The 25592-nt window shown below is 41.5% G+C and overlaps 1 protein-coding gene across 1 annotated transcript in view; it reads left to right on the top strand.

Moving 5' to 3' along the window:
* The first annotated feature begins 1937 nt into the window (after window positions 1-1937).
* prr36b (proline rich 36b) overlaps window positions 1938-25592 on the top strand; it is a 30236-nt gene continuing 6581 nt past the window's right edge. Inside the window, exons 1-3 of the mRNA XM_079813972.1 lie at window positions 1938-2275; window positions 18552-19234; window positions 20046-20139. Of these exons, the coding sequence (XP_079670098.1) occupies window positions 18655-19234; window positions 20046-20139 (674 nt within the window). The 5' untranslated portion in view covers window positions 1938-2275; window positions 18552-18654. The remainder of the gene's footprint in view (window positions 2276-18551; window positions 19235-20045; window positions 20140-25592) is intronic.

Genomic DNA, 25592 nt, shown 5'->3' on the forward strand with positions numbered 1-25592 from the left:
ATTGATAGCCAAATCCCAAAGACGCGAAATAAAGTGTCATATTTAACTATATTCAAATGACATTCATACTGATGAGGGCTCATGGGAGCCACTAAATACAACTCAGAGATGTCTTCGTTCCTGCTAGAGGAGGAACATTTACATGCAGCTTTGTTTGAAAGAGAAGCAGAAGACTCGCGAGACAGAGAGGCAGACAGACAGACACGCCGAGAGCCCACCCTGTGTCTCGCTGTCTCCACTGCGCCGGAGAGAAAGCAAGACAAAGACCTGTGTGAGAGCAGTCTGAAGGCTTCTCCAGCGTGAGCACATGCTACCAAACCACACTCAGATATTAGGACGAATGTGTGTCCTGCTCCCCCAATGGACATGCATATAAACTGACCACTGGCGGAGTGAAGTGTGAGCAGGTGTCTTTAAGCTGTTAGCCAAATAAAGCCGGACAGAGATGTCCTTCACATTTACACACACGTCTAAAAGCGACCCCGACATTTGTCATTTTATCCCCAAACATAGGGAGGTTTAGTATCTTACTGGTGGGTTGCAACTGGAAAACGTGCCGCAGGTTTGAGAGCAGAGATACACAATGCTAAGTGTAAATAATCAATTATGACTAACATATGATAGCAAAGTAAATAGGTGTGGCAAATTGTAAAAGGGAGTCAAAATGCTGCCATCAATGGTTAGATTTCCTGTTCCACTGGTTTCATTTTAATAATTTTGTGTATAGTCGGGACATATTTTGCATTGGGTCACAATCTGATGCAGCAAAACAGCAGCTCGCTGTAAAAATATACATACTCTAAAAAATGCTGGGTTAAAAATAACCCAAGTTGGGTTGAAAATGGACTAACCCAGTGGTTGGGTTAAATGTTTGCTTAAAACAACCCAATTGCTGGGTTAGTCCATTTTCAACCCAGCATTTTTTAGAGTGTATGATCAATAAGTTATGACATGTTTTTACATTGCTTTAACTCAAAATATGTTAATACCAGATTCAACTCGTTTTTTTAAAGTCAGTTTAATGTAATTTTAAGTTGAAATGACTTAAAAACTTGAGGCAGCAACTTTGTTTACAGTTGTATAATTACACTCTAAAAATGCTGGGTTAAAAAGATCCCAGGTTGGGTTGAAAATGGACTAACCCAGCAATTGGGTTGTTTTAACCCAGCAATTGGGTTGTTTTAGACAAACATTTAACCCAACCCGCTGGGTTAAAACAACCCAATCGCACGGTTAGTCTTATTGGTTATGATCAATAAGTTATGACAACATGTGTTTTTACATTGCTTTAACTCAAAATCTGCTAATACAAGATTCAACTCGTTTTTTTTTAAAGTCAGTTTAATGTCATTTTAAGTTGAAATGACTTAAAAACGTAAGGCAGCAACTTTGTTTACAGTATTATTTTAGTATGTGTTTTGGTATAATGCTAAAAATGTACTTTCCCCCAAAAAATTATGAAGATAAAATGTTACTGGACAACAGGAATATATAGGCCTACTCATATAACGTTTTAGTAAATGTGTCTTTTATCATGTCTTTTAAATATGTTTTTTTTTTTATCAAACTAAACTAAACTGATAGGCTGCTTTTGCAACTAAATGAAACAAAAGAAGTTCACCTTTTCATTATATTTAGTAAACGTTTATTGTATTGCTTTTATGCTTTTAGTTTTTGGTTACCCTTCCCCAGAGTGCACAAGTGAAAGTGAAAAGAAACGGCGGGAACGCGGGCCTGGGGCGGGGGGCCCGTGGGGGCAGGGGCTGCATTGGGGTCCGGGGCTAGAAGAAAAGAAGAGGGATGGCGCGTAAAGAACGGCCGAGAGAAAGAACGCGGGGTGGCCAGTGCGATGACATCATCCCTCGTTTGCATAAATCTCAGTCTGAGAGCTGATTGGACACGGGCGGGAGAAACCGAAGCCGCTCGCGCTTTTCATCCCTTTCAATGCTCTCTCTCTTTCTCTCTCTCTCCCTCTCTCTCTCTCTCGCCCGGGACCGCGGAGTGTGTGTGCGCGTGCGTGCGCGGATCGCCAAGCGCCGTTCCATTCTCTGAGCCAGGAGGAGACGCGCATCTCTTTCCCCGCCGGTAGACAGTCGGTCAGTCAGCTCCACAGTCTCCGCCAGAGCTTCAGTCTACTGGGTTTAATCTCAACATTTCTTGCCGGTGTTTCCCTCGTTCCGCAGCGCTGACCACCGGCGTTCCGCTTGGGGAAAAAAACCGGGAGGAGACGCGAGTACCGACTGGGCGTTGCTGGAGGAAAAGCGCTTTAGACTCGGTAAGATACGACCCTTGATTCATTAAAAGCGTTTTTCACTGTGCCACCGCGAATTAATGAATGTCAGTGTCAGTTTAAGAGGGGCATTTCATTCACCGGCGTGATTTACGACCGAACGCATTGATATGTAAATGAACGAGTTCACATCGTTCATTATAATAGAAGCACAAATGAGATCATCAGATGAAAATGCCACCGAAGCGATCAGGTTTCACACCGGTTTGATTTACAGGCTTGCATCTCTCTCACGCGGAACCTGGTTAGTCATTGCATCTCTTTTATTGCGCGTTAACCGGCATGTATTGTCTTCTTTTATCCCGCGTTCATCCTTTCAATGGTGGATGTCTGGGCGGTGACGGCAAACCCACGGCCGATTTTAACCACGGACAGCCGTTCAGAAAACACATATTGCGCTGACACATGACCAAGAAGAGATTATAATACAGTTTCCATAAGTGTTATGTGTTTTTGCGTGGATCAGATGCCGGTGAAACTTTCCGCTCGTCCGTTCACTCGAGCTCTTTTGTTCTGCGCCTCCTCCACCACCCGCCCGCTCCACACACAATATATCCAACACCCGCTTTAAACCACACAATATATCCAACACCCGCTTTAAACCACACAATATATCCACTCACCCGCTTTATATTCATTTATACAATACGACCCCCGTCTATTCCTCGGTCTATGCGCGCGTAAACCCCCCCTATATAATATATAAAGTGACTGAATGTGGCTTTATTATACTGGATCTATATGTGAATGTACATATATAAACTATATTATAAAGGTTCCAATGGGTGTAAAGGTGCTTCATGGAGTGTAATGATACCGCAGGAATTAATTAAGGGACCCAACCTTCCCAAAAACACGCCCGCTGGTGCAGTCTAAACCCTGTTCACTTCTAAGAGTTGCTCGATATCATCCGATGTGAAGTATTGATGTTTCTGCTTATAAAAAAACAACCAGGAGCGATTAATCCGGGGTTTTTGTGTGTGTGTGTGTTTGAGTTCAGAGAGGATCCCGGGTGACCTCTATGCACAGGGCCTTTTCTCGTTCAATGCGGTTTGGAGCCGGTGAAAATCAACAGGGTGGTTTCTTGGCGTTGCTTTCCTCTCAAATCCCTGCGCAACTCAGAGTCAAAGCGATGCGTTTCGCAGCAGGTGCGGGTTGGTTCGGCTTCTCCTGCTGCTAAATCTTGGCTTTGTAAGTCAGTTCATCCCATTGTCTTGCTTAATAGTTCCCTTCTCTCGGCAAACAAAAGGTTTAAGACGGACGCCTCGACCCCCATCTCACAGCTCAGGATACTAGATCAGATCTGTCTGCTTTTGTTTTGGGATATTGTATATCATTTTAGGAAGGATGAGAAAATTCCACTACTACAGGCTATTTTTAAGATGTCAGTGTATATGAATTCAGAATATGCAAGGTCCATTTTTGTTCCAGTGTCATATTATGATCCCGGTACAATGGTGTGGCTGTCTAACTCCGGCCTACGGGGATTAGGCTCTTGGGGGGGCGGCATTGCCAGCAATTATAAATGTGTCATGGCATGATGGGTAGTGTGACTGTACGAGGAACAGGGGGTGGGATTGGCTTCACTCGGGAACAAATTACAGCAAATGACATCAGAAAGGTCAGACTCTTGTTTATGAATATCTAAAGTGGCATAAGAGAGTGTGAGTATGTGGTCCACCAACGTTAAAAAATAACGCTTCTTTATTGGTCCATGAAGAACCTTTGAAGGCTCGGACACACCAAGCCAACGGGCGGATGTCGGGACGTTTTTGAGCGTAATTGGACAATAAAGGTGGTATCGATGGTTCCACAAAGGACACACCTAGTCAATGTCTGCATTTTTTGAGGTTGGGTTAGTTTTTTTGAGTGTGTTCCACACCGTTGGTTTTTTGGGGGGTTTTCGGTGAGAGAGAGAGAACTCTGATCGGCTGTTCAGCTTGAAGAACGAGTCAGTCCATGAGAATAAAAGCGAACAAAGAAATCAAGACGGTACAGACAGAAGGCTGTTTCTCTCTTACCTGAGCATTTGAAAGCTTTCATAATAAAGCGCTGCTTTGTTTATGGTTTGTATATCTGCAGTCCTACTTTCAGTTTCCCTTTTTGACGGATGAAACGGACTATTGATAGCTGCTGATATAGACAGATATTTCCTTACACACAGGCACAGAAGCGCTAGTCTGACAAGATGTTGGGTCTGGGAACTCACCATTGACAGGGCACAATCCGAGGGGCGGGATAAACGATTGTCTTTTTGTAGCGCTACAACCAACCAGAGCACAGAAGAAGGTTAAGTGGAGCTAGTTGATAGATTAAACTTTCGGAAAAACTCAGAACCAGAATCTTCCTTTCTTAAGAATGATTTCAGTGCCGTTCTTTGTTCTTTCCTCAAAGAAAAGCTGAACTCCAAGTATTCCAGAGTCGATTCGAAAGACGCGGTTCGCCAGCTTCTTTGTTTACGAGTAGCACGCGGAACCGCCGCAACTCTGCCGTCATTATACTAAGCCCGCCCACTGACTCTATACACGATGTGATTGGCCGGACCAGAGTTAGTTTTTTCCAGCTCGCAAGCCAGCGGAGAGTTGCTAGACGACCCTCTCTGCAAATTAGATTTGCTGCCTCTAGGGTGCGTCTAGATTTCTAGGCTACAGAAGCGCAGCTTTTTGGCCGAGACACACAGCTTTCATCGCTGATAGTTCTTTGATGTCGATATGTTGGTGTCCCGGGCTTGACATCCATAGAACACCACAAAGGTTCTATAGAGTAGAAAAAGGTTCTTTAGATTTTTCAAATATTCCTCACACTAAGAAATAATGGTTCTATATGGCATCAAAAATGGTTCTTGGCTCGTAATCATAGGGGAACCTTTTTAAGTGCTATATAGCACCAATTTTGGTGCTTCAGTGGTTCTTCAGCGGTTCTTCAGAGGTTCTTTGACTAAGGTGCCATATTGCACCACTAACTATGGTGCTATATAGCACCGCTACCATATACAGAACATGTTAAGATATGGTGCTATATAGCACCAAAAGTGGTTCCTCAATGATTACGACGAAGAACCATTTTTGGTGCCATCTAGAACCTTTTTTTTTAGAGTGTACAGAACCTGTTAAGCCCCTGTATGGTTCTTCAGCGGTTCTATGGGGTGGTAAAGGTGCTATATAGCACCACTGCCGTACAAAGAACCTTTTAGGCCCCTTGAAAGGTTCTTTACGAGCCAAAGAACCACTGTTGGTGCTGTTTAGCACCATTTTTTTTTAGAGTGTAGGATGGCTTGAGGGTAAATTATGGGGTGATTTTCATTGTTTGGGTGAACTATCCCTTTAAAAGAACCTTTTTTTTAGAGTGTATATGGTAGCGGTGCTATATAGCACCTCAGTCATCCCAAAGAACCGCTGAAGAACCAGTGAAGCACCAAGATTTGGTGCTATATAGCACTATATCTGTAAAGGTGCTCTACAGCACCTTTGTCAAATCGTACTGTGTAGAACCCATAAGAGGTGCCGTATCGCATTTTATTTCTTCAATAAAAATGGTGCTAAAAAGTACCAACAGTGGTTCTTTGGCTTGTAAAGAACCTTTAAAGGGGCTTAAACGGTTCTTTGTACGACATTGGTGCTATGTAGCACTTTAACCACCCCAAAGAACCACTGAAGAACCATACAGGGGCTTAACAGATTCTGTATATGGTAGCGGTGGTATATAGCACCTTAGTCATCCCAAAGAACCAGTGAACAACCGGTGAACAACCGCTGAAGCACCAAGATTTGGTGCTATACAGCACTTAAAGTGGTTCCCCTATGATTATGAGCCAAAGAATCCCTTTTAGTGCTATATTGCACCATTTTTTTAGAGTGTAGGTGTATATGACATACTTCTTTCAGACGAATAAAATCAGAGTTGTATATTAAAAAAAGTCCTGGCTCTTCCAAGCTTTATAATGGCAGTAAAAATTTGAAGACCAAAAAGTGCATCTATCCATCATATAACTGCTCCACATGGCTCCGGAGGGTTAATAAAGGCCTTCTGAAGCGAATCGATGGGTTTGTGTAAGAAAAACTTCCATATTTAAAACGTTATAAAGTAAAATATCTAGCTTTCTCGCCAGAAAGTGTAGCGCTTCTCGCAGTTCAAAACGCTTATGCTACATCCTAGTCCGGCGGAAACTAGATATTTAACTTTATAACGTTTTAAATATGGATGTTTTTCTTACACAAACGCATCGATTTGCTTTAGAAGGCCTTTATTAACCCCCGGAGCCGTGTGTGTGGAGCACTTTTATAATGGATGGATGCACTTTTTTGGGCTTCAAATCTTGGGCTGCCATTATAAAGATTGAAATAGCCAGGGCATTTTTAACATAACTCCGATTGTATTCGTCTTAAAGAAGAATGTCATACACACCTACTGTATAGGATGGCTTGAGGGTGAGTAAATCATGGGGTAGTTTTCATTTTTGGGTGAACTAACCCTTTAAGAAAGGTTCTTCGAGAAACAAAAAATGGTTCTTCTATTGCATTCGAAAACACTCTTGTATATTTGAAAGTGTAGTGAACACTCATTGTCGTCCCAAGACGCGGTTACAGTGGTTTTCCTGTGTCATCTGTCGTTTTCTGATAACTCTCCCTCGTCCGGTAAAGATAGCACTCTTGGGGCTGAGCAGTTGTCCGAGGACAGTTGGCTCTGTTTGGATGGGATATTGTGTTGCAGCTGTGGTATTCTGAAGGGTTCGTGTTCTTTTTTTGGGGTGTGTTTTGTGGTTACGCTTCAGCTTTCTGTAAACACGTCTGCTGGGCAGTTGTAGCGCTCTTGCTGTGCTAATATCAGTCTGGAGCAACATTATATCAGAGCAGACATGCGCTCCCGTCTTGATGCGTTTTGTCTCAAAATCCTTTGTTCTAGTCTTGGCAGATGTCAGTCAGTGAATGGCGTCTTTGAGAGAGTCAGCGATTTCATGGGGTGCTGCAATTTACTAATGGATGTATTGACCCCAATGCATTTATAAAGGTTACAGTTCACATGCAGTGTCCGATATTACATATTTAAAGGATAAAAATCCTGAAAACTAGGTGTCTTGATGCCGTAGGCCCCAGTGGAAAATGTCAACCTACTTTGTTATAAAGGTATGAGACTCATTTTTCCTTCAGCATCCAAAATAAACTTGGGCAAGCATTGTGTTTTGGGTGGTTGCATACTGGCACATCCAGATTTTCTTTGATATTCTGGTCTTCAATATATGTGGGATTGAAAAAAAAAATTCAATGTTATTGCAGTTGTTTGCTTCAGAAGGAATCTCAATGACTCAAAGTGTGCCAAATTCGAACATTATACACTCCCCCTGGGATATTATTATTTAAAAGAGTCTTTATCCAAAGCAGCTTACCATGTGTTTTAGTCTGTCTTGGGCAATCAGGGGGGTGAATATTTTTGCTCAAAGCCACAAAAGTGAAAGGAGAATAACTTTTGCAGGATTCCTTTGGATTTAACAGCTAAGATCCCCAACCATCACAGACGAAGACCACTGTTTGGTTGTATACAGCTTCATGTAGATTTGCATTTCACTTATTGTTTTATTTGTCGAGTCAGAACAGAGGCTCAGAGTCCATCTGGAAGGTGCCGGTCAGCTGTGAGCAGAAGGATAATCCTCTTAAAGGTACAGTCATTTCCTGTGGAGTGAGTGTCACTTCCTCCTGTTGGCTGAAGGGCATGTTTATTGTCTTGTGGCCATGCTGTCACAAACAAACACACACTATCAGATGTCATTGATCGAAAACCCCACCAGCTGGATTTTATCAGCTCTTATGTAATTTGGCTCTTTCTGTGCTCACGGTAGATAATAGAATCGAGCAGCTCCTCGGATTACAAATTAGTTAAAAGGCCCCTTTCCGCCCAAACCTCCCAATTTCAGCAGGCCCACATGTTCAGCTAATGCACTTCTCAATGCCCCCATCTGTGCTGCTACCACTGCACTTTCTCTCTCTGTGATCAATATCCTTCTCATCTCATAATTTCTCCTCTAATTGTCTTCGCCAGGTGGCATGGTACACATGCTGGCGCACATATATCTGGCCCGTGTCCTGTGTGCATCCCGTTCTGTGGGTGTCCATCGGAGGATCGCACAGGATTAGCATCATGCTTTGTCCCAAGTTAACAAGCTCTGTCATGTGTTAATCTCCCTGTCCCTAAGGGACCGTGTTGGTCCGCCGCTGGTTGCTGTGTACTGGCTGGACAGAGGTTCTGGTACCAGCTCCCTTGGTCATGTGACCCTTCTCTGGCATCGTGTGTCAGATTGATGCACAATTTCCAGATTTTTTATTTGGATAGTTTGATTAGATTTCAGTAAACTACAGTGCTGTTTTAGGGGCCTTTAATGGATGCGCTTGTGTTCACAAACCACTAGACGGACTGCAGCAACATAGAACAGAAACGTTTTTAATTTGCTATGTCGTCTTAAAAAGATGCATGACAATCAAAAATATCCGTCTGACATGCATTCAGCCCAACCAGGAATTCACAACATATATTTTTGTCACTGATTTTGTGGTGGTAATTGCCTGAATTTTGCAGAAAATGTTTTTTTTTAATTTTTTTTTTATAAACCACATTTACCATTTTATTTATGATGCGAAATCTAAATGTAGAAAGAAAATTTATTTTGGTGTTTCCAAATGTTGTGCCTTTTTGCACTTAGAGACTCTTTTTAACCCGTGCTTAATTTTTTTTTATTCACGCATGTTTCTTTATCACACTAATGTGCAAATAACTTTGAGTAGAGTACTGCGAATTCTATATGATTGGTGAATGGCGAATTATGCAAAATTAAGTCCCAAAAAACTAAATTTGCTTAGATTTTGCACTCTGCATGTCAAGTCATGAAAAGCTGGTTGATGGTGTACATTTAGGCCTAACCTACAATCAAAACTAAGCGGATATGCGCTCCACCAAGACATTTTGTTTGCTTACAAAGAATACAAAAGTTTTGCAAGTTAACGCAAAGTTTCTTGAGGGAAGGAAAAATGTTTTGCGGACGTGTGCGAAGTTTCTTGGGTAAATGCAAACATTTTGAAAGACAGAGAGAAATGCAAAGTTTCTTGGGAGAAGTCAAACGTTTTGCGTGTATAAACCAATCGGAAACCTCCCGCAGTTTCTCTTGAAGCCAATACGGAAATGACTTAAACTGCAATTCCTCGACTGACCACTAGAGTCCAGAAGGAGCAGAATCTCATTGAGCTCATGTTAAAATGGCCAACTTTACAGCAGAAGAACACATGTTCACAGTCTGGGACACATTGTGCTTTTGGTCTATACGGCCAATTTTGCCCTTCATGACGACTGTGAGGGGGTGAATTATTGTATAACTCATTTGTTTACATTATATAAAGCCTTAAATTTCTGCATAATTAAGGGCGTAGCCATTTTGAGTGACAGGTGGATTGCCATTTATCTGCTGTCTGTTAGTCATCGCGTCACTTCAGCTCCGCCCACGTCCCGCCTCTTTGCCCATTTTCTGTTATCCGGTAGTGATGCATGATGACGTGCTGCCAAGATGGCATCGGCCAGCTCGACCCTACTTTATGCTTCAAAACTGCTCTTCAGAATCCTATGGGTGACGTCACGGACACTGCGTTCATATTTTTTTACAGTCTATGGCAGGGGTCTCCACACTCGGTCCTGGAGGGCCGCTGTCCTGCAGAGTTTAGCTCCAACCTCAAATAAACACACCTGAACCTGCTAATCAGTGTCTTACAAGGCCCTAGTTAGACATTGATTAGCTGGTTCAGGTGTGTTTAATTGGGGTTGGAGCTAAACTCTGCAGGACAGCGGCCCTCCAGGACCGAGTGTGGAGACCCCTGGTCTATGGTATAAAACCAAAGTTTCTTGGGAGAAGGCAAAAGTTTTGCACGTAAATGCAAAGTTTTTTGGGAGAAGTGAAAAGTTTTGCAAGCGAATACAAAGTTTCTTGGGAGAAATCAAAAGGTTTGCGCGTATAAACCCACAGTTTCTTGTGAGAAGTCAAAAGTTTTGTGCGTATAAACCCTTTTTGGGGGGGGGGGGGCAAAAGTTTTGTGCATATAAACCCAAAGTTTCTTGGGAGAAGGCAAAAGTTTTGTGCGTATAAACCCAAAGTTTCTTGAGAGAAGGCAAAAGTTTTGCGAGCGAAGCAAAGTTTCTTGGGAGAAGGCAAAAGTTTTGTGCATTTAAACGCAAAGTTTCTAGGGAGAAGTCAAACGTTTTGTGGGTAAACGCAAAGTTTCTTGGGAGAAGTCAAACGTTTTGCACGTATAAACCCAAAGTTTCTTGGGAGAAGGCAAAATTTATGCGAGCGAATACAAAGTTTCTTGGGAGAAGTCAAAAGTTTTGTGCGTATAAAACCAAAGTTTCTTGGGAGAAGGCAAAAGTTTTGCGAGCGAAGCAAAGTTTCTTGGGAGAAGGCAAAAGTTTTGTGCATATAAACGCAAAGTTTCTTGGGAGAAGTCAAAATTTTTGCACGTATAAACCAAAAGTTTCTTGGGAGAAGGCAAAATTTATGCGAGCGAATACAAAGTTTCTTGGGAGAAGTCAAAAGTTTTGCACGTATAAACCCAAATTTTCTTGGGAGAACGCAAAAGTTTTGCGAGCGAATACAAAGTTTCTTGGTAGAAGTCAAACGTTTCGTGCGTATAAACCCAAAGTTTCTTGGGAGAAGGCAAAAGTTTTGCGAGCGAATACAAAGTTTCTTGGTAGAAGTCAAACTTTTTGTGCGTATAAACCCGAAGTTTCTTGGGAGAAGTCAAAAGTTTTGCACGAAAATACAAAGTTTCTTGGTAGAAGTCAAACGTTTTGTGGGTAAACGCAAAGTTTCTTGGGAGAAGGCAAAATTTATGCGAGCGAATACAAAGTTTCTTGGGAGAAGTCAAAAGTTTTGCACGTAAATGCAAAGTTTCTTGGGAGAAGTCAAATGTTTTGCGCGTATAAACCCAAAGTTTCTTGGGAGAAGGCAAAAGTTTTGCGAGCGAATACAAAGTTTCTTGGTAGAAGTCAAACGTTTTGTGGGTAAACGCAAAGTTTCTTGGGAGAAGTCAAAAATTTTGCAGGTAAATGCAAAGTTTCTTGGGAGAAGTCAAATGTTTTGTGGGTAAACGCAAAGTTTCTTGGGAGAAGGCAAAATTTTTGCGAGCGAATACAAAGTTTCTTGGGAGAAGTCAAAAGTTTTGCACGTTAATGTTAAGTTTCTTGGGAGAAGTCAAACGTTTTGCGCGTATAAACCCAAAGTTTACTGGGAGAAGGCAAAAGTTTTGCAAGAAAGGGCAATAGTTTTGACGAGCAAATACAATAGCTTTTTCCATCACAATGTCCCCTTTAGGGTCTCCGAAATACAGACAGTACGCAAGCACACATCCAGCGCAAAAGGCCCTTTGTTGGTCACTAATCTGTTGCATCTCAGACAGTCGTCGAGTGTCACTCCCAGGCATAGCATATGTTCCAGAAACCTTATATAAATCTTCCTTACAGTACAGGGATTACCTCTTCATCACCTGGATGCTGTCCAGGTATCTGCCACAGGAGTTATTGCCTCGGGCAGCAAAAGCTTCTTCAACCGCTGCTAGTTTAATCTCGGTTGACCATTCGTTTTGTTTCCATCAAGTCCCCTGAGGGTAATGGTCTCAAAGTGGTTTCTTACAGCCTGACGTCACTACCTTCCTCTCCTCGCTCTGCTCGCGGATTGTTCTGTTGAATGGGCTGATCTGTTTGTTTTTGTGTGTTGGACAGAGCGGCTTCCCAACCTTTGGCCAAGGGTGTTTTGGGAATGCGCTGGCCGTGATCGCAATCTCGACAGCGGGGGCAGTAAAGTGTCTTTTGTCAGCTTGGACAGCAGCGGCCCTGTCATGTGCCTCCATGTGTGTCTATCCTCTTTTCACTCCTCCGCGAGGGCCACCACCCCAACAATCCCTTCTTTGGTGACTTGTTTCATTGCAATGCACCTCGGGCCGTCCAACTTCATCTCGGCGTGTGTGCGCTGTATAATGGGCTCAGTCAGGGCCGCTCAGAGAGTCATGTGACTGGCTTATAGAGAGGGAACCAGTATCTCCACACAGATGCGTCTAAGACGCCGTCCCCTCTTGAGTGCTATTATGTAATTGTGTTTGTGTTATGGACACCAGCGGCCAATAGACTATTCATGGACTCATGAAAGCGGTTCTGTGACACAGGCCTCAGTCACACCTTGAGTCAGGCTTTTGCTTGCGCTGCTGTAGAGAAGGCTAGCATTATACGATGAATGGAGGATTCATTTGAGCAATGAACATTTTATTACTAAAAACATGGCGAAATCCAAAAAAACCCAACCTTTATCTCTAATATTTCAACAAGAATTTTAAACCTGGCTTTCAATGATTTCTGTTTTGGTAATGTATGCAACTTAGTGCATATTTAACTAGATAATGCCTCATTTACATACTTAGTTTGACAAGTTACATTACATTTAAGTCTTGTTGTCTCATAATTCTTTCATTTATCCTGGGGTCATAAAATGATCAAATATGAATGTTGGTAAAGATTTGAATGAGGTGATTTGATGGAGGAAACAGTGGGCATAGCTATCAATTTAAACAGCAATTATCATCTAAATACATTTGATTTTGTACCACTAATGTACCCTGTAAATCAATTTACAGTTCGATTCCTCACTGCTGTGGCTTTTAATGGATTTGATTAGCATACGAGATTTGAGATGGGGTTTAATCTCGCTTTAGTCTGAATGTGCCTGATGAATTTGATTACCGATTCTCACTCAAACCCTTTAGACCAGCGCGTTTCTTCCTCAGCCAGCAAACCGTGCATTTACCGCCCAGTCCCGACGAGGAGACCCGGTGCCCCTGTTTGTGGTGGTCCTTTCTGAATAGAGCCAGTGTTCCCTTGTTTTTGACTGATAGACAGGAGACTTCTGCAACCTCCGGAGGGCACGGGGCGGGGGGTTAGAGGGAGCATAAAGATGCTGTACTCAAAATAAAAATACGTAGGCCTAAATTTAAGATTTTTTTATTTCAATGCATGCATTTGGATTACACAGTTTTAACAAAACAAACTAATAATCAAAATGTGATGCATTTTTTCGGTCATAAATAAAACGGGTTAGATTTCTGCACTCAAAAAATCATCTATTTTATTTGTATTAAAAATAATGCATTTATTCAAATTGCTTAAAGCTACACTGTGTGATATTTTCTCCCATCTAGTGGTGAAAAGGTATATGACCATCCAGTGAATATTAGTTTCTCTTCCTCTCAATTCCGATTTCGTTTTAACTCCTACGGTGGCCGATTTAGTCCAAGATTAACATGGCTTCCAGTTCGACCTCGTCCACATTCGACACATCGAGTGTTAAAACGCGAAAGGCGAAGAATTTACGGGTATGTCCCTTTTTGGCTAATGTACTTTCAAGATGGAGGGGCAACATGGCGACCCGCATTCGAACCCCTCACCCGTATGTATTTTCAATAAACTTACAAGAATACTTTATTACTTGAAAGAAGTAAATATACATTAATGAGCACATATATTTTTGAAAGAACTAAGTGTTTTTAGCTAAGAATAAACTAAAAAAGTTACACAGTGTAGCTTTAAAATCAGTATTGATCTGTTCATTATGAAAACAATTACATTTAAAAAGTACGAACATGGTTAAAACATGGCACAGTGCAAACAGACGCAACATTTGATCTTAAAAAATGTATTCGTAACTATTAAGATCTACATTAATAAGTCCTTTAGTATAGTATTGTTCATCAAATGCTAACATATGGAAGTGTTACCGTTTTTAGTACTATTGCAGAAACCTAAAAATAGTTTATTAGTTAAAACTGTGTAATCCGGGTGGAAATTATACATTAAATGCATAAATCTTGAATTTTTTAAAGTGTTTATTATCTGAGCCGAGGCACAATGGAGTATTGGCCGGACAGATTTGATATGTGAAATCCTAAACTGGGACAAATGACAAATTAGTTAGACCTCTGACCAAACGCCAAACCAGAGGCCCTGTAAACGGGCCGGGAGAAGCCATGCGATCCATGCAGCATCTCAGCGGTGTGCAAATTTGCGCTTCATCCCAGCACAATCTCTCCATTGATTGCGAATCAGAGGGGGAAAAAAAAACATTTCCTATAATGAGCCTTTCAGATTTTGCAGATTGCTGGCCTGTTTGATTTCTTGTTCTTCAGTTTTTAGACATGCCGGTTTGGCCCAGAGTGGCTAAAGCTAAGATGGCATTAGCCTGTTAGCACCTGCTGTGCCGCAGCGGTTAGCCGATTGTGAGATGCGAGCTTTGCACACAGGGGACTTTTTAAGGCACAATGCAGGACTTAGAAATGAAATTATGCATGCATGCATGCACAGGGCTGTGCTGTGCTCTGCCCTCAGGCCAAAGTGCATTTTGCCATTACAATGCGGCGATGACCCGGTTAGCATGAGGGTGATCTGCGGTTCTGCGGCGGGACAATTAAGACTCTGATGCGCCGTCGCTGGAGACCTGCCAAAAATACAGCTTCTCGAAGGTATGCGACCCGTCTGTGTATGCAGTGTTTGTTTACATCATATGTGGGTCTTCAAGGGATGAGCGCATCTCTCCCGGCTGCTGTTAAGAGCGGAGTCATCCCTTCAGGAGCATTAGGATCCTGCACAGGGATTGGTTACAATAATTGGATGAGGCATTAGGCATGTGCAGGTTCGTCCCTGAGAGTGACGGAGTATCGGTAAGAGGGTTTGTGGGTAAGAAGGTTTGTAGGTACGATGGGTCTTATATTTGTATGGTCAAAAAGCCACCACATTTACCTTTTCTGGTCTCTTTCTCTCTATCTCGTACTCCCTAGAGCTGGGTTTTATATTAAGTGCCATTGTGAATATCACCAAGATTTTGTCGCATGTTAGGTTTGTAGGACGTTAGGTTTCCTAAAGCAATTTTATTGCCCCATTGTCCAACACAATATCCAAAGGCCCTCACAATGTAGGTCCTCTATTTAAAATATTTGGGGTCTTTCTGTAGTAATTATGACAAAGCTGCTTGTTTTTAAATTGTATTAACACAATCTGGGAGTACTGATACGTTAACCATAATTCATTTTCCAGACATTTCAGTAACTGTATGTTCGTCAATTTTCGAGTTATTGAGGAGTGATAAAAAGAACAATTAAGATAAGAGATTATCAGTTTTTATATTCTTTTTTTCATACTTATTTTATGAAATTAGCCACTTTGTAGGTCATCAGAAGAGGTCAGATCCTCCCCCCAGAATGAGATGGACACCATAGGCTTCTGACCCCCCCCGGGTCACTATTGTTTACATGCAGAGGAAGCTGTCTATATCCCTCAGCAGGATCATTAAGGTCGTAAGGGCATGTGATGGTGAGTGTGTTTTCCTCTCGGAAGGAGGCTGTTTCACCCCTCTAATCTCTTCAGCTCTCCACCACCTGACGTTCTCACAGGCTGATTCCCATCTATCATTCCAAACTGGATCAATAGCAAGAGAAAAAAAACAGTCAGAAGGGGTAGAGCGGACACAACAAAGCCTGTATTTATAAGCAATATTAAAATAGAGAGACGTGATCTAGAGGAGGTGTTTTTCATCAGAGGAAACAGCCCTTAAGCTCTCTGGAGTGATGCTGCATGTGGTTGAGTGTGTTGAGGTTGAAAGCTAAAATCTTTGATGTTCTTCATTACTAACTAATGCATTGTTTAATACGATATAGTTACTTTTTTTTGCAATTGCGTATTGTAAATGTAGACGGTTTTGTGTCTCCAGAACTAGGAATGTAATATTTTGGCTGGAGCGACAGATTCTTCCTCCTCTAAAGGCGTTTTCATACCTGGATTGCTTTTCTTTGAAACGACAGAGGGCAACTCGGAGTAATTGTTCTATAAACCATCAGGAAACAGCGGCGAGAAGTAAAGTACACAGGTGACGATGTTTACTTTAGTAAACTTCACCAAAACCATGGGTGTCGGAACCATTGTATGTGTGTGTGGCACTTTTTACAACCAATGATATTGGACCCATTTACCGTCTCTAATCTGAACCTACCCCTAACCGATAAACACTTATTATTAAACAAGTCAGACATTTTATTTCATTTTATTTTCTAATATTTTCTTCATTTTTATTGAAAATAAATGCTTTTCCGATCTGATATGTGATGGTAAAAGGGAGTAGAGCGAGTTCGGCAAAAGGCGGATTCGAACCTCGGGTCGAATTGCATCAAAACTTTATGCCATGCGTCTTACCCCTACAACTATTGCCACTGTAAATAGTTTTGTCTGCCCCAATCAGACGTTTAGTAAACAAGGCGGTATATTTGTACTTTATGTGAATGGCATCTATTCCAGTCAAATTTTTCTGGGAGAGGACCATTTGTTTTGCTTCTGACGCCCATGACCAAAACCACACTACAAAAGAATTGTGTAAAACCCAGAAAACCTTGAGATTATTACTTGTGACATTAGAACAAAATATATGGATAGGACAACATGTCTACAACTAAATTAACCATCTCTTAAATATTTTCTAATTTCACTAAACATTTTAATTTAGTTTTGTGAACGTTCTTATCAAACATGGACCTTTATTTTTATTAAAAGGGCTTAGTTTTGCTATTTTAGGCTCATTTTGTAAACATAAGAAACTAATTTAGACAAACGCAAACTGGGTACCAGTGTGATGAGATGTAACTGTGCGGCCAGATTCGCCACTAAGTCATGCATCTTCAGATGCGGAGCTACACGGAAAGTTACAAAATATGCCGTGCACACCGACACACGAAATGGGGTCTTGCGCACTTAATGCGTACAACGATGGCGTCATTTTTGCCACACGCACCTTCGCAGTTGTGCCGACGCGGCGAGTGTAAACCAAGCTTTAGGCATTTATGAACATGGCAATTGCGCTCGGATCCCCACCAAAATAATCAGTCTGAGATTGCCTGAACAAGGTTGTCCTAGCCTCACTGTAGTGGTTTTCTTTTGGCGAGAAAGCTAATCAACCCAACGAAGCAAACTATTATAATTCATAATGGGAAATGTAGTGTGTAAAAAGCAGAAATGTCTGATTCTGAGCATGTTAGATATTGCAGTTGAAATCTAAATCGAACCAAGAAGAACATGCATTATTTTAACAATTCAAGTCCCTGTTTTGGAACAAAGCGAATGATCTGAGGTCTACTATTGTTCATTTGCCATGTGAACAGTTGTTTGCAAGTCAATGTGGTCATTGTTAATGTCATCAAGTGCACAATTCCTATCAGTACTTGATGGCCATAGATAGATCTCTGTCTAAGACATAATAAATCTTTTCATCTCTATTTTCTCATATCTGCCAATATATATGAAATGCGTTCTTTCCCCGGGGCTTTCTCTCTCTTTTCCATCACTCTCTCTGTTCCCCTCCCCCAAGTTTCTCTCATTTGGGATGCTCAGCTGCCTGGACCATCTGTGTGAGGACTAACTGAGGAGATTTTGTAATGGGCAGAATGAGTCCGAGGGGTGGAGGAATGAATGTCGACCTCAGAAAGAAACTGGGAGATTCTGGAGTTCTGGGATATAATGAGGGCGAGGTGTCCGGTGACACTGATGTCTGCTTTATGAGTGTGCGTTTTCAGTTGTACTCTTACTCGGTTATGTTTTTTCCCATGCTCCCTTGAGCCAAGCCACTTCCTCTCGTTGGCCTCTTCCACTGGATGAACTTTGCTGTGGAGCTGCTGCTCTTAAATCATGCAAACAACATCTGCTTCAGTAAGGCATTGTGGGTAATGCATCTGGCATTGCTGCTTTGCTAGTAGTTAGCAATTAGAAATTCCCCCAAAGGGTTTTGAAACCCCAGATATTTTTTTACACAAAAAATAGCACCAAAATAATCTTATGATAGATGTCTTGCCAAATGTAAAACTGTATTAATGACAGCTGTACTCGTATGCCAACCATCGCTCCTAATAGCTGGAAACATCATCTTGTGTGGATTTAATTCAGTTTGGTTACAGTTTAAACAGATCCACAAGCTTTGAATCAGTTGTTGTTTTCCCTCGGCACAGCAGGCTCTGTATTTCATTCCTAATCTCGTTCTTAAGCGGTTTCTTCAAGCATTTGCATGTTAACCAAACCTCACTCTTTATCTGATTGTTCTCTTAGGTCCGTCTGCCAGTGAGAGGGTGTACAGACTTCTGTCTTGCTCAGACTTGTTTTAAATTGTCTGAAGTCTCAAATCAGACTATAACTCTTTTGTTGCTTTTGTTTTCAGGTCAGTCTTAGGCCGTCTGATATCAGTAGACTCCAACTAGTGCACTGAGTCCTGGGTTCCTGATTTCTCTTCTGCTGAGACGGACCTCCAGGACTAGGACAAGATGAAACCGGATGGTATTGACACGGCAACAATGGAGCCAATGGAAGCATTAAATGCAGGTCCTGTGATCGAGGTGGCGCCAGTGGGTGAAGCTCAGGACCAGGCTTCGCCCACAACGCAAACCGAAGGTGAACCACAGCCAGCAGAGGCACTTTCTGCAACCAATAAGACTGAAAAGGACAAGCCTGCGGACCCCAAAGCTAAGACGAAGGCTCCTGCCAAAACAAAGACACCGACTGCTGGTACCAAGGCATCCACGACCAGCTCCCGTCCCACCACTGGTCAAAGCCGTCTAACGAACGGGGCACAGAAGTCTCAAGCTAATGGCGTCACCAAAAAGACCACGACAGGAGGCCTGGAGAAGAAAACTTCAACCACCGCTGCCCCTAAAAAACCAGTTGGCTCCACTGCTGCACCCACAACCAAGACCCCTACCAAGGTGGCTGAGAAGAAGCCTGTGGGGATGGCGAGACCAGCTAGTGCTCCAGCCAATGGCGTGAAGACAACAGGGACAGCGCAGCCCATCAAGAAAGCCCCTGCTGCACCAGCTAATGGTCTGAAATCTAAACCAAAACCTACAGGTAAGTCAAAAGAATCATCTGAGCTTCTTGATTACAGCTTAAGTTCAATTAAGGTCAGGTGTCTCCAACCCTTCTCCTGGAGAGCTGGACTGTGTCTGAAATCAACCTCTATACCAGGGGTGGGCACTTCCAGTCCTGGAGGGCCACTGTCCTGCAGAGTTTAGCTGCAACCCTAATCAAACACACCTGAACCAGCTAATCAATGTCTAAAGGATTACTAGAAGGCTACAGACATGTGAGTTTTACCATAATTGGAGTTAAACTCAGCAGGAAGTGCCCATCCCTGCTCTATACCCTCAAATAGGGCACTGTTTGAGCAGACAGCCATTTGTAATGGTGTCCGAAACCATAGTGGATGTTATTGAGTTTCGATGACCGAGTTCAAGATGAATCTTTTCATTACTACTGGAGCTGCCAGTATTAAACAGCAAGCACAACTATACAAAAGCGGCAGCTCTTCTGGTGCACTTAGTGTCCGAATTCAATCACTAGTTTTCATTCCCTCCTTCAAGTGGACTATATTAGTGGAGTAATGTAGGGAATAGTGAATTAGGGTATGGGGGCCATTTTGAACATAGTTCTGGAGTCCTGCAAACTTAATTTCCAGCCCTGTTCCAGCATACCTGCCTGTCAAGTAACCTTGAAAACCTGGATCAGGTGTGTTTATAATCAGCAGGACTGTAGCTCTCCAGCAGCGTGGTTGGAGAGCCCTGATGAAGGCTATTTTTTTTTTTCAAGAAAGCACATTATCAAACTATTTGTCTTGTTGTTCAATGTTATTAAACACCCTTCCCATCATCTTTCAACCTAGCTCCAACTTCAAGGCCCACCACTGCATCCACCACCAAGACCAGCACCACTGGCTCTCCTAAACCTGATAGGCCACCTGTCGCCAAGACAACCAGGTAGGCGTCTCATTGGTTGAGCTCCCAGACAAGGGTTGTTGATTAGAATTCTGCAATGTGGGCCATTGCAGTAGCTCATTCTCTTCCAAAGTCCTTCAGGCATTGCTCATACAGCCTCACGTTGCAGTCCACATCTCTCTGAGACAATCACTACTCTTCATTCACCGAATACTTAAAGCATTAGGCATCAATTCTAAGTATGAACTGGAAAGAATTTCATTTGCATTGAAAAAAATCTGGCACAGTCCTCAAATTCCTAATAAAAACACTTTGAGGGGGGGAGCTCTCATCATTGAGAGAAAGTTTAGACTCTCCCCAATGTGAGTTTAGAAAGTCTCCACAGATAGACCAACAGTCTCATCAGTCCCCCACTAGTTTCACACAATGAGATGCTGATATAATGCAGATCTCTAGGACAGATCCAGAAAGATGTTAGGATGGTTATCATGCAGGGAGACAATCTGAGACACGCTGGGAATCATAACATGGAGCTCACAGGAGCTGTTTTGAGATGCCTGCAGACAGCCATGAACAGTGAAGGAGTTTTTTGTTACTTGTTTATAGAGGCAATGAGGGACATCCTGAGGCCTGTAAAAGAGCTCAGACTCATGACGTTATGTGTGGGTGGGGGAAAATATTGGTGTAACTTTTTTCGTAATGTGATATTTGGTCCTGCAACCATTCATTTTTGCAGATCTCTTTAGATTGCTAACTTCTTTCCTTGAGCTCTTAGAAGAAACTTTCACCAGTGCTTAAAAAGGACTGGACTTACTTTTTTCCGGTAAGGAAAAAGGACAAAAGAGGGTCTGTCAAAGTTCTCTTCTGGAGGCTTTAGGCTCTTGTTCCAAGCAGCTCTATAATTAATCTCTGATTTAGTTAGTAGCCAAACAGGTTTTTTGAGTAACCTAGCAAAGATGACAACAAAAGACAAATACATAAAAAAAAAATGTGTTTACAATTTGTATGATTAATTTGATGTAAGATATTCGGATCCATTCTATAAAAAGTCCAAACAGAGCTCTGCCCTGACATGTAGCATCTCTCCTCCCACGTCATACAGCTGAACAGGAAGTTTATTTCAAGATTAATGGTGTTTAGAGTAAGAAAGCCGCTGTCTCAAACAGATTACATTACATGCTGCTTGAAAAGGAAAGACAATTGACACTATTAGCACTGCAGTATATTCCAGCACTGGGTTTAGGAAAGATAATCTGGGGAATCCACCCTGAGCCTCTGCCTCATTATGATAGTAAGCTCAAACACTAAACGGCAGCGAAAAGGCCTCTTGTTGTCCAATTAGCGCAAGAGTTTGTGTTTTTATCGTTATTTTGACCCTGTGGGCATCTTCGACCAAACACATATTTAATGGTACCTCGGGCCAAAGAAGATGAAATTTGCGCAGTTGAGCAGCATGGGGGGGAAGTGTCTTAACATTTGCTTCACAGTCCAGTAATATATGACTCAGTTTTGGTCGCAGCACAATTTTCTTTGAATTTGTGTGTGTGTGTGTGTGAGAAGAGTGTTTGCGTAGTGTGCATATACATCTTTAGCAGTAGAGGTTGTACAGGGAGTTCTGCATCTACTGTCTCTACTGGATTGTAAATAAATAAAACATGCCGTTGGCATTAATGGTGCATGCTTGCCACCTAAAACCTTTACATTCCTACATAAAATATGTAGGATTGCGGCGCCAAAATGAATTGCAAAATATTATGCTCGTTTTTCGAACAAGTTTTTCAAACCATTCACCAATTCCATTAACTGTGACTATAACTGTAACGATGACTATAATGACTACAATGACTATAACTGTAACAATAACTGTAATGATAACTATAATGATAACTGTAATGATAACTATAATGATAACTGTAATGATAACTATAATGATAAATGTAACGACAATAATGATAAATGTAACGATAACTATAATGATAACTGTAACGATAACTATAATGATAAATGTAACGATAACTATAGCGATAACTGTAACGATAACTATAACTATAACTGTAACGATGACTATAATGATAACTGTAACGATAACTATAATGATAACTGTAATGATAACTATAATGATAACTGTAAGGATAACTATAATGATAATTGTAATGACAACGATAACTATAACTGTAACGATAATTATAATAACTATCAATGACTAACTGTAACAATAAGTATAACTGTAATGATAACTCTAATGATAACTGTAACGATAACTGTAACAATAACTATAACTGTAACAATGACTATAATGATAACTGTAAGGAGAACTATAACTGTAACGATAATTATAATAACTACCAATGACTATAACTGTAACAATAACTGTAACGATAACTATAATGATAACTGTAACGATAACTATAATGATAACTGTAACGATAACTATAATGATAAATGTAATGATAACTGTAACGATAACTATAATGATAACTGTAACGATGACAATAACTAACTGTCTATTGCTGTTGGACTGCTGAACTAAATAGAGCGATGTTTTGAAAGTGCTACAATGTTTACACTTTTCAGGTTGAGATGAAGGGAGCAAGTATTTCAACATTAAGAAAAAACAGCAGTTTTAAGGGGTCGTGTTCAAGGGAATCTACAGCGCTGGTCGATAAATGCAGTGCAAAGACGTATGCAAGTCATGCTAGTTGCCTTAGTGTAGTGCAGACATGAAAGAACCGGCCAGAAATATGAATCATTTTGATTGATGTCATGGCGCAACCTTAATGGATGAGCTCTTTCCTGATGATGATGATGTCATACTGACGTAAGAGTTATGGGCTAGGCGGTAAAGGGTGTGTGTCTGTTGCTAAACCATCTGAGTCATTTCTCATAAATGAATTGCCCCTCTTTGTCCCGCTCGCTCTCGTTCATTAGAGTTTAGATGTTTTATTGCAGCCACTGCAGCCAATCTCTAAATGGAGCGTGCGTGTGTCTGAGTGCCCAACAGCCAACTTGATGGATGCTTTACAACACTTCAGTGATTCTGAGTTTGCTGCAGCGCTTACGTGTTCTTCGCTTGTCAGATTTCCGCATATTTCTAGGCTGTGCATGTTCACTGGTGTCCCGCTCCTGCAGTTTGACATTGCAGTTTTCTGGACATGCACATTTGTCTTCACTATTCAGCCTGCGGATAATTTTTTTCAGAATAGTTTATTTCTTCTCAAAAGCCTTAAAATATATCGTTCCCACCGACGTGACAAATTGTGATCATTGACTGAATTTCATGTCATCATTTCAGACTTTATTTCATGGGACCCAAAAGGAGAAACTGAATGGAAGCACTATAAGATATTCTTCAAATAGACACCTTGTGTGTCCCACATAAAAAAAGACATATTATCAGTAGGGCACAGTGTAAAGGACGCTAAACAACTACAAAATGGCTGTATGTCCATGTGCTGTCTAGTTAGTGCAGGAGTTAGTGTTTACAGGCATCTTTGATTTGATGCATATTTGCTGCCGCAAGCCAAGAAATCACTGCAGATGAAATGCACATTAAGATTCTTGCTGTTGGGGTGAAATACATAAATCAAACTTTGCTCAGATGAACGACTATTGGCTTTTATTAAGCTAACACCGCAAATTGATACGCAGGTGAGTGCCAGCAGGTAGACGCAATTTCATCAAACGCTGCTGAATCACAGCTTTACTAATGCATTAGGATTCATCCCGAAGGGACGTGAACCTCTTTATTGAGGTTAAAGAGTCCCTTCGGGCTAGAGTGCCTTATTAAAAACCTCATCAGCCATAGTCTGCCAGTCACTGGCTCAGGAGGAGGTCGTCTTCCTCATTGCCGCTGTGGCTTCAGGGGAAGTTTTGTCACTCATGTAAGTTAAACAGTGTTTATAAGCCAATCAGACTTCAGGCTTCCCCATCGCTCACAAATCATTAAAGTGCTATCTATAAAATGCTTGAACGGCGTGCCATTAGCTTCAAGCAGTTCACGCAAATGCATGTGTGTCAATGTGCTTGGATTGGTTTTAAGCTTGGGTGGACTTTTGGGGTTTAAATGTGCATTGTATTTGCCCCCAACCCTGACACAGATCTGACAGCAAATTACACTCAAGCGAGGATAACATAGAAAACTATGGCCTAGTTTGTTCAGGGGGGGTTTTCTATTAGGGAAATAGTCATTTCAAAGATGATAATCAATGGCTGGCATTATTTACTCACCCTAATGTTACGCCATACTTTCTATATTTTGCAGAAAATTAAAAGATAAGCGTGCAGCATTGTATTGTTACACTGTCGCTAGTGTACTGTGTGTAAACAAAGTGCACTCTTTCTCGATATTACCTGAACCCAGATATCACGGTTTATTTGTCAGCAAACGTCTTTTGACAGCTCCAGGGCTTTTGTTAAAACAACGTTACTACAGCCACATTTTTGTTTTCCTGCCCACGGACAGTCGGATCGTGAGGACAGAGGTGTGTGCCAAAATCAAAGTGCATTGTGGGTGTCGTAGTTTTTGGTAAAAGAGAATGCCACAGCCCATTGTCTCTGTTTTCTCTAGTCATGTAGCACCAATTTCAACATTTCTTCATATTTCTGCTGCATAGACACCCATCTTAACAGCGGGAAACTACCCCTTTAAGTTATTAGACCAGGGCTGTTAAGTTCCCGCAAAGACAGTAAAGTACCACCAATGTGCTATTAACGTACCATAAAAGACCCCAAACAGACTCAAATAATGTAGTGCACAAGTCATATGAACTATTGTTAAAGTGCCTTATTGTGCCCTTTGTGGAGCTTGAAAGCTCTTGGTCACTTGTTCCTTCATTGTATTATAAAGAGGTTTTTGTTTCTCTTTCTCTGTCATATTCTCACTCTCTCTCTGTCTCAAACTCACTCTCCATCTCTTGTGTTCCTGGAGAATGATGCTTCTGCTAATCTCTGTGAGCTCTCTGAGTCATCCTGTCACTGTAGATTATACATATCGGTTTTATGTTTGAGATTAACAGGAAGACTTTTATAGATTGGCTCTCTTTTTCTATTGTTCTCATTCTCTCACTCTCATCTCATAGTGCATTCTTCTTAATCTTTTAATAATAATGCAAATCCCTATACTTGGCACAATTTTGCCCCAACAGTATGTATGTATGTATGTATGTATATACCTTTTTATGTTGGTAAAATCAAGGACTCTTTAAGGATCTTTAAGGCATTAAGGATCCAAGTACAATATTTGGGGCTCATCATGATCTTTATGATGATGGCTTCTATTGACAAACTAATAATATAGAATATATATTATTAAATAAATTGGCCCTCCTTAACTGTTAGATGTAAAACTGTGGTTTAAAAAAGAACTGAACAACTTCTTAATGAACTGTACCCAGGCCTAATTATTAAGTTGGCTCACAGACTAATGTACTAATCCAGTGCTAAGTAGGTGTTTTTGTAAAGTGAAACTAGGTCGAGCAGCTACAACACACCACTGC

The sequence above is a fragment of the Gobio gobio genome, assembly GCF_949357685.1.
Source record: "Gobio gobio genome assembly, chromosome: 1".
Classification (NCBI taxonomy): domain Eukaryota; kingdom Metazoa; phylum Chordata; class Actinopteri; order Cypriniformes; family Gobionidae; genus Gobio; species Gobio gobio.